The sequence below is a fragment of the Eutrigla gurnardus genome (assembly GCF_963514095.1).
Source record: "Eutrigla gurnardus genome assembly, chromosome: 12".
In the NCBI taxonomy this organism is placed as follows: Eukaryota; Metazoa; Chordata; class Actinopteri; order Perciformes; family Triglidae; genus Eutrigla; species Eutrigla gurnardus.
Window position 1 is genome coordinate 26,421,628 of NC_139926.1, and position 15,000 is coordinate 26,436,627.

At 46.8% G+C, this 15,000-nt stretch overlaps 2 protein-coding genes and 1 long non-coding RNA gene across 5 annotated transcripts in view; all 3 read left to right on the plus strand.

The window, feature by feature from the left end:
- Positions 1–4,004, plus strand: part of bcor (BCL6 corepressor) — a 31,963-nt gene extending 27,959 nt beyond the window's left edge. For both annotated transcript variants that reach the window (XM_084022945.1, XM_084022946.1), the window contains 4 exons: positions 42–187; positions 2,440–2,517; positions 2,625–2,778; positions 2,855–4,004. In XM_084022945.1, the coding sequence (XP_083879071.1) occupies positions 42–187; positions 2,440–2,517; positions 2,625–2,778; positions 2,855–3,185 (709 nt within the window). In that variant the 3' untranslated portion in view covers positions 3,186–4,004. The remainder of the gene's footprint in view (positions 1–41; positions 188–2,439; positions 2,518–2,624; positions 2,779–2,854) is intronic.
- A 1,802-nt stretch (positions 4,005–5,806) lies between these two features.
- Positions 5,807–11,228, plus strand: atp6ap2 (ATPase H+ transporting accessory protein 2). Of its 2 annotated transcripts, XR_014598081.1 has the most exons (10): positions 5,807–5,934; positions 7,790–7,920; positions 8,163–8,291; positions 8,379–8,474; positions 8,562–8,699; positions 9,053–9,106; positions 9,195–9,344; positions 9,432–9,551; positions 10,282–10,531; positions 10,575–11,228. XR_014598081.1 is itself a non-coding variant. In XM_084022986.1 (9 exons), exons 1-9 carry the CDS (start codon positions 5,862–5,864, stop codon positions 10,474–10,476), a joined length of 1,086 nt encoding a protein of 361 aa, XP_083879112.1. In that variant the 5' UTR covers positions 5,807–5,861; the 3' UTR covers positions 10,477–11,228. The 2 variants fall into 2 exon arrangements, 1 of the variants encoding a protein (XP_083879112.1); XM_084022986.1 differs by having other exon boundaries at positions 10,282–11,228.
- Positions 11,229–12,471: 1,243 nt separating this feature from the next.
- LOC311022019 lies at positions 12,472–13,778 on the plus strand. Its single transcript, XR_014598082.1, has 3 exons — positions 12,472–12,632; positions 13,062–13,154; positions 13,337–13,778. It is a non-coding gene; the product is annotated as an uncharacterized lncRNA (long non-coding RNA).
- Positions 13,779–15,000: the final 1,222 nt, after the last annotated feature.

Here is a 15,000-nt window from a genome sequence, read left to right on the forward strand (position 1 = left end):
TGTGTGTGTGTGTGTGTGTGTGTGTGTGTGTGTGTGTGTAGACCCATCCACGACGCCGTGGAGAACGACCACCTGGACGTGGTGCGAGTCCTGCTGTCTTACGGCGCCGACCCCACCCTGGCCACGTACTCTGGCCGCGGCCTGCTGAAGATGACCCACAGCGACGGCATGGAGCGCTTCCTCACCGGTAAGAGCTCCCCCTCCCCCCCACCCCCGCCGGCCGCTCAGCATCGTCACGGAAACCGCTTAGTCAGGAGTTTTAGAAACACAGCGACGACGCCAGGCTGCAGTCTGGATCCTCGTCCTGCCCTGAAACGTTTAAAGACCGGACCGTAAATCCACTTCCTCCGCCTCGTTCAGGTTCTGAACCAGATTGATCAGCTGAAGCAAATGTCATTTCCTGGATACACAGGGAAATATGCTGATCTGTAACCAGGAACCAGGACATAAACATCAAGTTGTTTTATGGATAAGTTGGGTTTTGTTGGAGGGGAAAAAGGGGTCAATCGCTTTATTAGTGCAAATTACATATGCTTTTATTTTTTAGATTTCAAAGATGTAAATTGCACTTTAGGTCACTGAAACCTCTCCTGACAAAATAAATAGAGGACACGACCTCTCTGATTGTTTTACATTATAGATTATATTCTATTATTTTCCAAGCGTTGGAAGTTCCCTTCAGACAACGTGGAACACACAAGCCTGGAAACCTGAATCTTCACGTGCCTCTGGCCACAAACCAGTGAATTCAGAAGAGATGAAAGGGTTTTCCCCCCCGAGGGTGGAGGTGGAGGTGGAGGGTAAATAGTTGGCCGCTACCAGACTCCCGAAGGCCCGATCTTGGCTCGTTCACAGTTTGTTGTTCTTTCAGAGTCTGACCTCTGAGCAACCTGTTGTTGGTACGAGTCCCTCTCGTTAAATCCTGGTCCTCCACCTCCCAAACCGCCGCTCCCCGACCTGTCTGTCTGCCCCCCCGACCACCTGTTAGACGGGACTCTCGGCCCGCCGGGGTGGCGTGCAGCTCTGAGCTCCTCTCTCTGGTTACTTAGCAACGCCAACTGTGTTTGCTCAGTGTATGCGTGGAAGCAGGCTTCGCTCTGGCTCGAGACTCTGCTTTTGTGTTTGTGTGTGTGTGTGTGTGAGAGCGCCTGAGCGTGTCCTTTCACGAGGCCGCCGCCACTAATCTGACTCGCTCTGCGTGGAGACGGCTCGTCTGAATGTTTGCAGTTTAAAAAAAATAATTAATTAAAAAAAAACACGACGCCAGTTTGTGTTTCGGGAGGAAATGAAAGCACCGACACACTTCCTCTGCAGCCGGCTCCTCGAAATCACACCGACATCCACCGACATTCAGACATCCACAGACATTCACCAACATTAACCGACATCCACAGACATCCACAGACATTCACCGACATCCACAGACAACCACAGACCTGATTACCTGAGAGCCGGCGGCGGGCGGAGACAGGACAGGCGTCGGGGCCGAGCGGGTCAGAGATTAATGTGTCGACGGCTGGAAAGATGGTGGTGAATTTTGAGAAGAGCGGCGGCGGGCGGACAGATCGATCGGCCTCGCTAGATTGACGGAGCGGGGGGAGGGGAGGGGGGGGGGGGGGGGCGAGGGAGATCGAGCACCGGAGAAAATGAGCGAGAGTGAGCGATTGCCGCCCTCCCTCCCTCCACCTGGTCCCACTCATCTGGAGGCCGTTAATCCCTCCAAACACACGCCAGACGCCCCACGCCTCAGCACTGGCACCGAGCCCAGTCCTGTGTGTGTGTGTGTGTGTGTGTGTGTGTGTGTGTGTGTGTGTGTGTGTGTGTGTGTGTGTGTGTGTGTGTGTGTGTGTGTGTGTGTGTGTGTGCGTGTGCGTGTGCGCGTGCGCGTGCGTGCCCTGAATACGCACTCGCTGTGTGCGCTTATCCAGCTCCCTCCGCTTGTTTGTTTCCAGCTCTCTGTATGTGTGTGTCTCTGTATGTGTGTGTGTCTCTGTATGTGTGTGTATGTGTGTGTGTGTCTCTGTATGTGTGTGTGTGTGTATGTATGTGTGTGTGTGGACTCGGCGGCTGTGTGTGGTTGCTGTTTGATTCCTGGCAGCGCCGCTCTGAGCCCAGCCAGCTCTAACCCAGCGGAGACAGTCACTCTCCTCCCCCGTGGTACAGCCGCTGGCCTCTGACCATCACCCCTCCTCCCCCTCCTCCCCCAAAACATTTGCTCTGTTTGTTTCTCTTTTCTCTCTCTGGACGCCGCCTCCCTCCCTCCCTCCCTCCCTCCCTCCCTCCCTCCAATTTTACTGTGCTCTTTATCCATTTTTCTGCTGTAGTCTTAAAAGGGCAATTGTGTGTTGCCTCGTTGTCCCCAAGGCTCCTCCACCCTCTCCTCCTCCTCCTCCTCCTCGCTCTTGAATAACGGGCTTTGCTCCTCTCGTCTCTCCGTAGATTATTTCGCTGACCTTCAGGGCCGCTCGGATGACGACCCGGGGCTTTATTGGGAATTCTATGGCAGCGCCGTGTGCGGTGAGTACAGATCAGCAACGCCGGCCGTTTGTTTCAGAGCTGACAGAGTCTTAAATGCCGTGAAAGCAGACTCGCTTATTTATTTATTTTTCCTTCGTGTGCGTCAGAGCTGAGCGAGGAGGGCGGGGTCTACGACATCCTGGCCGACCCCCCGGGCCCCGAGGACGAGGAGGAGGACGAGAAACGGGAGGTGTTTGAGTTTGAGTTCTCCGACCGACCTCTGCTGCCTTGCTACAACATCCAGGTGTCTCTCTCCCAGGGGTGAGCTTCCACATCAGCACACTTTAGAGCGTCTTCCCCGCCAGCCGCCGTTCCTAAACGTCCTTTCCTCCTCCAGGCCCAGGAACTGGCTGCTGCTGTCCGACGTGCTCCGCCGGCTGCGGATGTCGGCCCGCGGCTTCCGGCAGGCGTTCCCCCACATGGAGGTGGTGACGGTGGCGGAGGCGGAGTTCTACCGGCAGGCCTCCCTGTCGCAGCTCTTCTCCTGCCCCGAGGAGCTGGAGGGCTTCCACGCCGACAGCAAGGAGCTGCTGGACCTGGTGGAGGACAGCGCCGAGCTGGCCGCCCTGCTGGGCTCCACGCGGGAGTGTCTGGACGACCGCTGGGACCACGCCGGGGACCGGCTGAGGGACAAGATCAAGGCCCTCAACAAGGTGAGCTCGTCCTGACCCTCAGAGCCGCCAGAGACCCGGGACCTGGATCTGTACCCCGGTCTGCTTTAGAACCAGCCGAGGTGATGATGCCTTAGCCTGACTCTTAGTTCCGGACTCTTCTGGACCAGCACCTGGACTCGCCCTGCTGGCTCCGTCAACTGAGGATCGACACGTTTGTGACTCAATAGACTTAATAATGGTCTTATTTTTATAAATTAATATATGTATAAATCAATCAATAAATAAATATATATATGAAATATCAAGAGATTTTTTTCCCCTTTCGGATGTTGCTCACAACTCCTCTGAAAGGTTTTGTACGGCGTGTAGCCGTGGCGACGGCGTGTAGCCGTGGCGACGGCGTGTATCCGTGGCGACGGCGTGTAGCCGTGGCGACGGCGGCGGGGGCCGGATTGTGCATATGTGTAGCTGTACAGGATAGAACTGAGACTGTGCTGTTGAATGTGGTATTTGTGTTTATAGGAAGCACATGACGTCCTGTTTTGGGTTTTTCTCCTCAGACTTCAGCGCTGGCTCGAGCCTCAGGGGCGATTCTGTTGTATCTTATTTTATGTTCAGAGTTTTGCTTCCTGTTTAGTCTGTAATTTAACTTTGCAAAACTACAAAATCGTTTGTATAATAAAGTTTTAAGGAAATGTTGATATTTACCCTTCGGCACAGAGCTTGTATATAACGGGGAGGCTACTGCAGTAAAGTACATTTTTTGGTGTGTTCATTTTTGTTTTAACTTTGTAATTAAAATATCTCATAATTTGTATTTATATTTTACAAAAGAAGTTGCTTTAAAATAAATATACAAACTGCAAGATGAAACCTGCTCTGCGTCGTCGTCTCTGAATTTAATTGAAGCCGTGAAAAGTAAAAGTTTTGCCAGCTGCTCATTCAAATTGAATCTTCTTTCTAATTGTTTGTAAGTCTGGAGTTTCACCGAAGTGTCAACAACAACAACAACAACAACAACAACAACAACAACAACAACAATCCTACATTGCCATCTCTTGGAATATCTTTGTATTGTTGGCGCCGTGCAATTTATTGCTGCAGAACTGAACGGTTTCCCGGCTCCCGTTTCCGCCTCGCCAGGCTGAAAAGCTTGTGGCTTGCAGCGCCCCCCAGTGGGCGGAAACTCTCCTTACATGGTGAATTTAATGGACCGCCGGTGTTAATTTAAATTTTTGTGTAGTTGATAAAAAAAAATACATACATTAATAAATAAATTGAAAATTATTACAATAACAAAAATGTTTAATGTTTATTAAAAAAAATCATATCTATACATAAATTACTTTTTAAAAAATGTTTTCCAACATGACTGACCAGAGGGAATTTGCTTTGTTTTCATCAAGGCAGGACTAATTAATTAGGGCAAAGTGGGCCTAATTAAAAATGGCCTCTGTGTTTCAGTATCTGATTATTAACCCTTAAGAACCTAGACCCTTATTTTTACTTGAAGGAAAATACATTTAATTAATATTTTAATTAATTCCACGTTTACATTTGTTGAAACAGAAAATATATCAATAAAAAATAATGTCATCAACTAAATTTCTTGAGCAGCTAATTACTGTTTTCTTATTGTGATAGATTTTAAGGTTAAAGGTCAGATTTTGAACATGAATGAGTTAGTTAAAGTCACGGGACCGGACCGAAGCCCCGCAGGAATCCGGAGACGGTCTGCATCACATTCAGGACTCGACCTTTGATCTCATGAACGTGTCCAATCGTCTGCTGGAGATCCGGGAGGAACGATGCACTAAATCAGCGGCCAAGTGTGTCATCTTCATGGGGGGAGGGGGGGGCAGATAAACCGCAAACTGCCCCCCCTCCATCTCTCTGCAGAGTGGGTGCCAAGAGATCCCTGGCAGGCTGCCAAGAGCCCGGAAAAATAAACCCAGGAGGGGGTTTAGTTGATCCACAAGCAGACAATGGAGCTTTAGAAAGGAACATGGGCAATCCAGCCCCTGGGGGCAATAAATACCCCCCCCCCCCTCAAGAGAAACCTCTGAAGAGTGAAAACAGACGAAAATCATCATCGTGATTTCTTTTCATGTTGAAAACTTGAGCTGGTCTCCAGGTCTGATGTCCAGGTCTGAGACTTCAGGGGGGTCAAGTAATGATTTTAAAGTAGAGTTCTGATTAAACTTCAAAGGCAAATATTTACTTTTTTATTCCATATTAAAAATATTGAGATAAATATTACCAAACATATTTACCAGATAAATGAGGATGTATTATTCAGACATACATACACAGGGATTTGTCTTGGCTATGCATAATTATTAAAAAATAGAATATATGTGATGAAATAAAATGTGTAAAAATGTATGTTTTTATATATATAATAAAGTATGACTAAAAAAGTATTACTTCCACGGTTAACTGGATTATATATTTATATTTATATAAAAAAATACACCTACTGCTAAACTACTAGGTCACACCGGAAGTTAGTGAGTAGTACCTTGGATGTGTACTAGTTCATAGTACTTCTGTATACTTCAAGTAACTGTGTTGTGACCGCAAATATAGAACTGTTTTAAATCATAAAAGTCCGTCTATATCTAAATATAAAACGCTCGTGACCGTGTTGTGACAGATGTCCCGTCGTGCTTTGCGGTACCGCCCGTGACGTCAGGTCACCTGATCACTGCTGCACCGAGGAGGAGAAAGATGTCGCTGACAAACCGAAGGATGGAGGCTGTTTCCTCCGCCGTGTTCGCCCTCTGCGTCCTGCTCACCGCCGGTAAGACGCTCGCAGCGACGCGTACTTACGACTCGCTGTCACCACATGTGTTTTTCTACGTAAATATAACGTAATGTAGCCGTCTGCGCGAATGACAACCTAGCTTCGGGACATCGTTAGCTCACTTGCTAAGACTATAAGCTAGGTGTGGACTGACGTTACCGTCTCGCGCGAATTAACGCGTAATGTGCGAATTAACGTCACTGTATTTTTACGTGTTTAGCGTCGTACGATCGGCAAAACTTCAAACAAGTGGGTTAAAGACCGAAGCATCGCGAGGTTTAGCTTGTTAGCTTAGCGCGTAGCTTGTTAGGTTAGCACGTAGCTTGTTAGCGGAGCGTCGAAGCCAGCAGCGCGGATGAGATGTTGGATCGGGGTCACACTTTGACGTGATCCCGGTCCGTGTCGAGGTGGAGGAACGTCTGCTTTGTGTTTTAGGGTCGCTTCCTTGTCGCTGCTCACCAATTTACACAAGTGTCGTGTCACGTGACCGGCTGTCAGCTGTGGTTCCTCTTTAACCAGCAGCAGCTCAGTCACGAGTTTCTCCCCCGTCCACTGACGCCGGTGTGGCTCATATACATACATACATACAAACATGTTGCTTGTGACATTTTTTTAATTCATTCAACCTTTATTTCATACTCGGAAATACAATTGAGGGCAGTCCTCTTTTTCATAATAAACCAGACAAAAGGCCACCTTAACAAAATCATTATAGGTGAATTCATAAAATGTCAATAAAACATACAGTAAAATATATAATTTATAATATAACAATGTGTTTTGTCCCCAGTAATACTGGTCCTGGAATACAGCTTTTAATGATATATGAGATGTATGAGTGACAACGATGCACTAGTTTAGTTCAAGTTTTTAGAATTGTGTGCATAGTTTCCTTTATTGCATAAAACGGGCAAAAGCTGCACCTGTGACACGTGAAGTCGGGTCAGACTGGAGAGGATAAAATCCAGTGCTGGAGTTTGCTGTGATCTTATAATTAACACTCCAGTAAGCGTTAATTTTAACACCGACGTGACTGAAGTGACGGAGCGTCTTCATTAAAGAGGAACCCTCTATTCCTGTCTGCTGTCGTGACATTCATATCATTCTCTCCTTTTACTGAAATACTTCTATCAATCACTTCATATTCTATAAAAACAATTATTCTGTTTGAATGTGTTTTCCAATAAACCTCAAACGTCAGGCGGCAGACGCAGAAAAACTATTAAAATGGAATTTGAATGCCGTTCAAAGTAGAATAAGCAGATCCGATCGTCGTTAACTTCATCACACAGCGGCTGTTACAGCAGCGGAGGGGCGGCAGACACTATAACTACGTGATAAAAAGCAAAATATAATAAGTAGACGGACTGAATGGTTGAATTCACATTATTGTACGTGGTTAATATTGATATTGCTTTAGTGAGTTTGGGTGTATGTGGTCTACGGTGTTGATTGGTTACACAAATAAAACCAAATATTAAACTATTGACTTACTAAAATAAAATCAGCGTGGCTGAACTTCCAGATAAGAGTCTGTGTCGTTGGTGATCCTGGACGTGGAAAAACGTTGTCGCCATGCTGGTCACAGCGAGTCATTTGGATGCTGACTTTCATTGGGATACCGTGAAATCGTGGCGTCCCTACTCATCGACGCTCATTGCGGTATCGCTGTGAAACTAATCGTCACATCTGTAGCATCTGTAGCATCTGCAGCAAAGCAAGTGGGAACTACTCTGTCTTTTCTTTGGTGAGACTTTTTGAGGGCAGTACATCCTCCTTGGCGTTAACAGCTCCTAAATCCTTAATTTCCTGAGTGATTTTGCTGAGATCAGCCCTCTGCTTCGTCTCACAGGCGTCCACGGAGACAGTTTGACGATCCTGCAGTCTCCAGAGTTCGTGTCCTTCCAGAAAGGAGACTGGCCGATCTCTGGGGAGAAGATCCCCGACCTGGTGGCCTTAAACATGGGCTTCTCTGTTCCAGAGGTGAGTTAGTTATTCGTTGAATGCTTCACGATTTTAGACAGACGAAGTTAAAGACTGATCAGTTCAAAGAGACCAACAACGGAGCTAAAAGGGCCTTTTAATCGTAGACGAGGAGATGAGAAACTACTTGTTTTACCCCGACAGTGACGATATGTAAATGTTGTGTTGACGGTCAGCTGAAGTAGCGTTGTAAAGCTCATGTTTACGCCGGCCTAGCCTTAACAGCGTGTTCCTCTGTACAGGATCCGGCCTGGCCGGGCCTCCAGGCCGGTCCGCTGTTCCAGCGCCCCCGTGCTAACGTGCTGGTGGTGGTGAGGGGGGTCGACAGCCTGCCGATGCCCAAGAGCGTGGCCTCCTACCCCTTGGAGAATGTGAGTCAGACCGGACTGTGGTCCGCGACGATGGTCTTGTACACCAAATAAAAGTATTGGTTGTGATCCTGCGTCTCCTCCCTGCAGCCGGTTCCCTTCACCTTGGACAGCGTTGCAGAGACGGTCCACTCCCTGTTTGCTGAGGACACCCCTGTGGTGCTGCAGCTGGCCCCCAGCGAGGAGGTAACGCACCCACACGGGATGCATCACACTCGCCATCTGTGACATCACGCTGGAGAGGCTCATCTTTATCTGTTCGTTCTCTCTCAGAGGCTGTACATGCTGGGAAAGGCCAACGCCGTGTTCGAGGAGCTTCCCGTCACCTTGCAGCAGATCCGGGCCCGTCTCTCCCAGGACGGCTCGGTGCTCGCCTCCCTGCCGCTCAACTCCCTCAGCAGGAACGCAGAGGTCGGACCGCCACACCCACACACACGGGCTTCAATAGGTCTCATGTCATCACTCACGGGGACGCCATGATGTAGCATTCAATGGTCACATTTTAAAACACTCACAATGAGGTGATCGTGATGGATTTTAATTATTAAACGTAAAGACTTGTCCTCCCTTCCACGACCGTTGACAGGATGAGAGGGTAGAGATTACGGATTAAATATCTTGGGTTGTCTAGCTTTCAATAATGGTAGAGAAGTGAAGAATACAGGATCCATAAATCATCAGTTTTCTTTTATTTATCCTTTTAATTATGCAGGGAGACCTGATGATTTATTTAAGATTTTCTTCCACTATTTCTTCTTTTCTAGGCCGATCTGCTCTTCCTGTCCGAGGTCCAGGTTCTGCATGACATCACAGCTCTGGTAAGTCGGCTGAAATGCCGCTGTGAAGTGAAGATGTTTCTTTGTGTTGTGGCTCAGACGTCTTCGCCGTCGTCTTCCCTCCTTGCAGCTGCAGAGACACAGACACTTGGCGAAGGACCACTCCCCCGACCTGTACTCCCTGGAGCTGTCCGGTCTGGAGGAGCTCAGCAGGCTCTACGGCCAGGACTCGCCTCAGTACCGGGACGCCACCGCCATCCTCGCCTCCGTGCTGCAGAAGGTGAAGGAGGCAGCTCATTAACGCCGTCTCCTCCTCCCTCTCTCATTTCACATCCATGCAATAACACCACATGTGTTCTCATCGTAGTTTGGCGAGGACGTGTACAGTCTCTATGGCAACAGCGCGGTGGTGGAGCTGGTTACGGTGAAGACGTTCGAGGCCCCTCTGACCAGGAAGTCCCGCTCCATCCTGGAATCCAAACAGATCGTAAGTGTCGTTAACTGTAACGTAACAATGACCCAAATCAGAGACGCCGCTCGTTACAGCGCCATGCCTTTTAAACGGCGCCACAAATGACGGCGTTGAATCAACACCTCTGTGAAATGGACAATAAAACCACCTGGACATTATCCCCGTCATTAAGTGGAGGTTTACTGCAGGGCTGCTGTATTAGAATGCATCGGGTAGATTTCCATGTAAATGTATGTTTGGCAGCTTTCTCTCGTGTCTCATTTTGAAGGCTCGGCGTCCAGCATCGTGTCACGGCAGTAGAGGTGTAAATAATAACGGCTGCGTTTCATTTAGGCGCCGGTTTCACGGCTCTGGTGTTGAACGCGTCGGCTGACTGTCGTAGTTCTGGGAACCAAGCCGTCGTTAATTAAACTTCTGCTGTAACGAGCCCAAAAAATGTGGCGGTGGCGCTACGGACGGGTGAAATCCGACACTGAAAGCTAAAAAGTCCAAACCTCCGGCGTTAGTCTTTACGGCGAGGCCGTCGTTAACCCCTGGTGTGAAGCGTAAACCCAGTTCCAGCCATGCTGCTTGGTTTTTACGACTCGGGTCTGGAACCAAAGAATGCTTTGATCAGTCGCTCTAATAAAATGGGGGGGGGGGGGGGGGGGTTGGCCATCACGCTCACATCCTGCTGGCGACCTGATGTGAGCGCATGGCGAGGGAGGTGAAGCGGTTCCAGGTCTAAATGAATGTGTTTCTGCAGAGTAACCCCGGCAGTCCGTACAACCTCGCCTACAAGTACAACTTCCAGTACGCCGTCGTCTTCAACATCGTGCTGTGGCTGATGATCGCGCTGGCGCTCGCCGTCATCGTCGTCTCCTACAACCTGTGGAACATGGACCCGGGCTACGACAGCATCATCTACAGGATGACCAATCAGAAGATCAGGATGGACTGAAGTCCTGAACGGCCCAACACTCCAGCCTCCCTCAGACCCCCTCCCCCTTAGACCCCATCCCCCTTAGACCCTCCCCCTTAGACCCCATCCCCCTTAGACCCTCCCCCTTAGACCCCGCCCCCTTAGACCCTCCCCCTTAGACCCCGCCCCCCTTAGACCCTCCCCCTTAGACCCTCCCCCTTAGACCCCATCCCCCTTAGACCCTCCCCCTTAGACCCCGCCCCTGTTTGACCCCCTCCAGTCTGTTTCGTGTGAGGTCTTTGTTTAGTGTAAAAAATAAAAGCGGTGATTGATGGGAGGATCATATCAACGTTCCAGTAGCGCTACTTAGCAAGTGTCCCATACACAAAGCGGTTCGATACCCACGCACTACGAACTCCTCCTCCCTCCAATCAGCTCACTTCATTCCTTAACGACGTTATCTCCTCACTAACGTGATTCCAGCTGTATTTTATTGTAAAAAAAAAACAATATGAAAGAATGAGTTCCTGTGTGAAGTCGTCGTGCTCGTCTTGCTGTGTGGAACTGTTGTTAAGTTAATTAAATCTATGTGTATATATTGAATATACAAAATGCATTGTATGAGAAACTGCTGTGCTCTTATTGTGAAATTGTGCGGTGTTTATTCGGGCAGGTTTTCCTCCTGCTTCTAACCCGACTGTTAGAAACACGTCGAGTGAATAGTTGATTGGTTGTTGGCGTCGGACGACCACAAATGAAACTCTGTAAATGTCAATAAATTATTACGTGGATGTTTTTGAAGCACTTTTACTTCTCGTTCATCGGAGCATCTGCTTCATTTACGGTTTCAAAATGACCTTTGACCCTTCCCCAGCCTTCTTGGCTTGTAAACCTTTTTACAGGTGTAGTTTGATGTCGTGTTTTAGACGTCTGTAAAGTCTTTCTTCTGTCCTGGCCCGTTAATCATCTCAGGGCCCGAGGCTGGGAACCCTCTGGACTGAACTACCAACCTGTGTACATGTGTGGTAGTATTTATGCTTTTAATTGTGGGACTAGTAGATTTATGTAAAAGGAGGATGGGATTTTTTTTTATACATTTTTCTAGTATTCAGAATTTAAAAGACTTGACTGTAGAACAAATACACCAACAATAAACATGTGGCCCTAATCCTCTTCCATATAGATTAGAGTTCTAATTTCCACCATTTTACAAAGACTCAGAAAACGAAATGCGATAAAAAGCACGAGACACAAATCTGTCTGGTCCATTAACTTCCCACGTTTGTCAGTCTAGAGTCTTCTCTTAATAATAACCTAGTTATTTTAAATGTTTGCTCATTTTCTAAATCCCTTTAATCTGTTCTCCTTGTTTTCTTATTATATGTTCATTAACCATTTAACCTTTCTCATATCTTCATCACTGTCAATGTTAACCAGAACGTCCTGTAATCCCCAAACTTTATTAATTTCACATATACAGCAGATCAGACTTATACGCTACATTAAATTGACTTTTGCCAATATATTTGGAAAAAAGAAAATAAATATGGGGATAAAAAAGTTCCAGTATAACAAACCATATACAAAAATATATATTTAAAAAATGAATCTTCTATAATTACATTAAAGAGTTCAAGTTTTAATACATTTTTTTTTTTTAGAGTTCATCAATTTGAGATAATTCTGGAATTAAATTTGGAAAGTTTTTGTTACCTTAAATCTGTGCAAATAGAATATACCATGAAATCATCAAGTTAACAACATATTCAATATTATATGCCGCATGTTCAAACTATAAAATAACATCTCCACATTTAATTCTGATATTACAGTTAATTTGACAAAAAACATAATGTGACATTCGAGTCCAAAGAGAAGAATGTAAAACAGGTTAATTGGTAATCCTCTTTTCTATGGATCTAGCTCCTGTCCATCACCTTATGTGCTGTGAAACAGCTCAGCCAATCAGAACGCACGTTGGGAGCTCTAAGTCCCGCCCCTGATATTATCCGTAGTATCTCATTGGCTGAGTGCTTTCGTAATGTTTGGGGTGGTATTTATACCGGAAGACGCATAAAGCCGCATTTCACTGCAACGGAGGAGCTAAGAAACCGAACGGGAGACAACAACAACAACCACAACAACAACAACAACAACAACAACAAACACCACCATGGTCTGACTGCTCATTAAAGGTAGAGTTTATTTACCCTGGTTTTACTTATTAAAACCTTCGGTGGCCGCGCTCCCGATCGATCGATCTAACTAGCTAGCTAGCTATCTAGCTAGCTAACTATGTAGGTACCTATCTATATATCTATCGATCTAGCTAACTGTCTATATATCGATCTATCTAGCTAACTGTCTGTCTGTCTGTCTGTCTGTCTGTCTGTCTGTCTGTCTGTCCGTCCATCTCAATGTTTGGCTATTGATCTAGCTATCGATCGTTTAGCTATCTAGCCTAAAAGTGAAACTACTTCCGTTTCCAGGAACCAGTATTTACTTGTGTTTACACTCTGAATGCATGCCGTTGGTTGGTGTGATTACGTCAGTCTGAGTTCTGAGCATGTGATCACCTTCTATGTGTTTTCATTCTTCTTATGTCGGTGTTTCCTTCCGAACAGCCAGCGCCTACGTGGTGAGGAGGATCCGGGCGTCCATCACCGCCGGAGAGCAGCTGGAGACGCCCATCCTCACACCGTGTAGTGCTGCTGCTGGTGAGACACACACACACACACACACACACACACACACACACACACATATAATATAAAACATATATATGTTCGTATTGACTGTAAATAACACCAGCTTCCCGTTCTGATGCCTGAGGTTTTGGTTGGAGGAGTGTTTTATTGTCTACATGTCACTGACTCGCCGGTTTCTCTGTTCCTCTCAGCTGAGATGAGAGCGGGACGTGAGTCCGGTGGGAAGGCGGTGGCGGCGGGTCCAGGTCCCGAGGAGAGCGTCGGTGGAGCGGCGGTCTCGGGGCCCTCCTCTCAGACCGCTCTGCAGACGTGTGGCCCCTGACCGTAAAGGTCACGCTGGACGCCGGCTCTGTGGTCGCTGCGGTGGAAGAATCTAACCTATCATTAGATTATTCCACTGTTGTCCGACTCCCAATGACTCGCACCTTCTTCACAGCAGACATGTTGACCCCCACACATCTGGATGTAATGGAGACATGCATGTTGTTAAATGTTTTTGGTTGGTCAACATGTTGTCGTATTAACGCGCCGCAGCGTTTGAAGGCCGACTCACCAACCTCTCCGGAGGCTGAGCACGCCTGATGTTCCTGCTGCTGCATCAAGAAATGCATCAATAAATCAATAACAAAACAAGTTTCTACAGGAGTGATGCTTGTATACTTATAATGACCAAAACATTTAAAAAAAGACATTAAACAGGGTCCTTACGAGTGCTGGAAGTCCTTGAAAACACTTGAAATCTAGTGTGGAGGTTAAAACCTGAAAGGGACTCAGCCATCATTAATTGTATAAATGACTGTTCCTGCTACGACGAGTCAAATAATCTGCTCTCTATTAATTTATCATTAAGGCACAAAATGGTAATCTAAAGGGACGGGTGATAATAATGACATGTTGATGTTTAACATGAAGACGTCTTGTTAAAAACTTGTTAATTGCACAAACAAAGCATGGGTTTAAAAGAAGAAGCTGTCACAATTCTAACTTGGTTCATAATCAAATACTCTGCATGCAGAAGTAATGATTCTCTCTGCAGCATCTGTGGTTTGTAATTACACAACAGATGTTAACTGTCACACCAGTGATTTAGAAAAACAACTTATCCCCGTTATTCCAGATATGAGGACGTTTTGGGGCAAAATTTTCAAGTATACGAGACGCTGGAGGATTATTATTATTATAGAATTACAACATATCGAACTATAATTACGTCAACAATCAGATACTTGTTAACGCGTGTCATATAAAGGCAAGCGAGGCGTGTTATCATCCTTCCTTCTGATTGGTCCTACGAGTGTCACGTGACTGTTTATAGGCCAAACGCCTTCAATCGGATTATGGATTCTCTCAACGGAAGGAGGATACAGATTTAAATGGGGTCAGAGGTCATGCCGAAAATATCACGAGGGGTCAGAAATACAGACGTTCTGTACTCGAGTAGAAGTACAGATACTTGTGTAGAAGTACTGATTCAACTTCTACACTCAAGAGTGAAAAAGTACTGAAACGTACTCAAAGTAGAAATATTTGAAAGTAAAGCATTAGATGTCCCGTGACCCTGAATACAGGATAAGCGGTAGACAATGGATGGATGGATGGAAGCATTAGATGTGGGGAGAGTCAGGAAACTCGAAGTTAAGGATTCATCGAGTTCTGAGGAACGTGACGTTCAGAGCACCGCGTGCACTTTGACCCCGGAGGAACATGGAGAGGGTTTTAAATGTGAGGCGTAGACCTGGTTCAGCAGACCTGGATGTTATTCAGCCTTACAGACGGGGTGATTTTGCTCCTCGGGTCGGGTCGGGAGAAAAACGGCTGACGGTGAAATGACTGGATGAATCGATGAGGTTCGCCC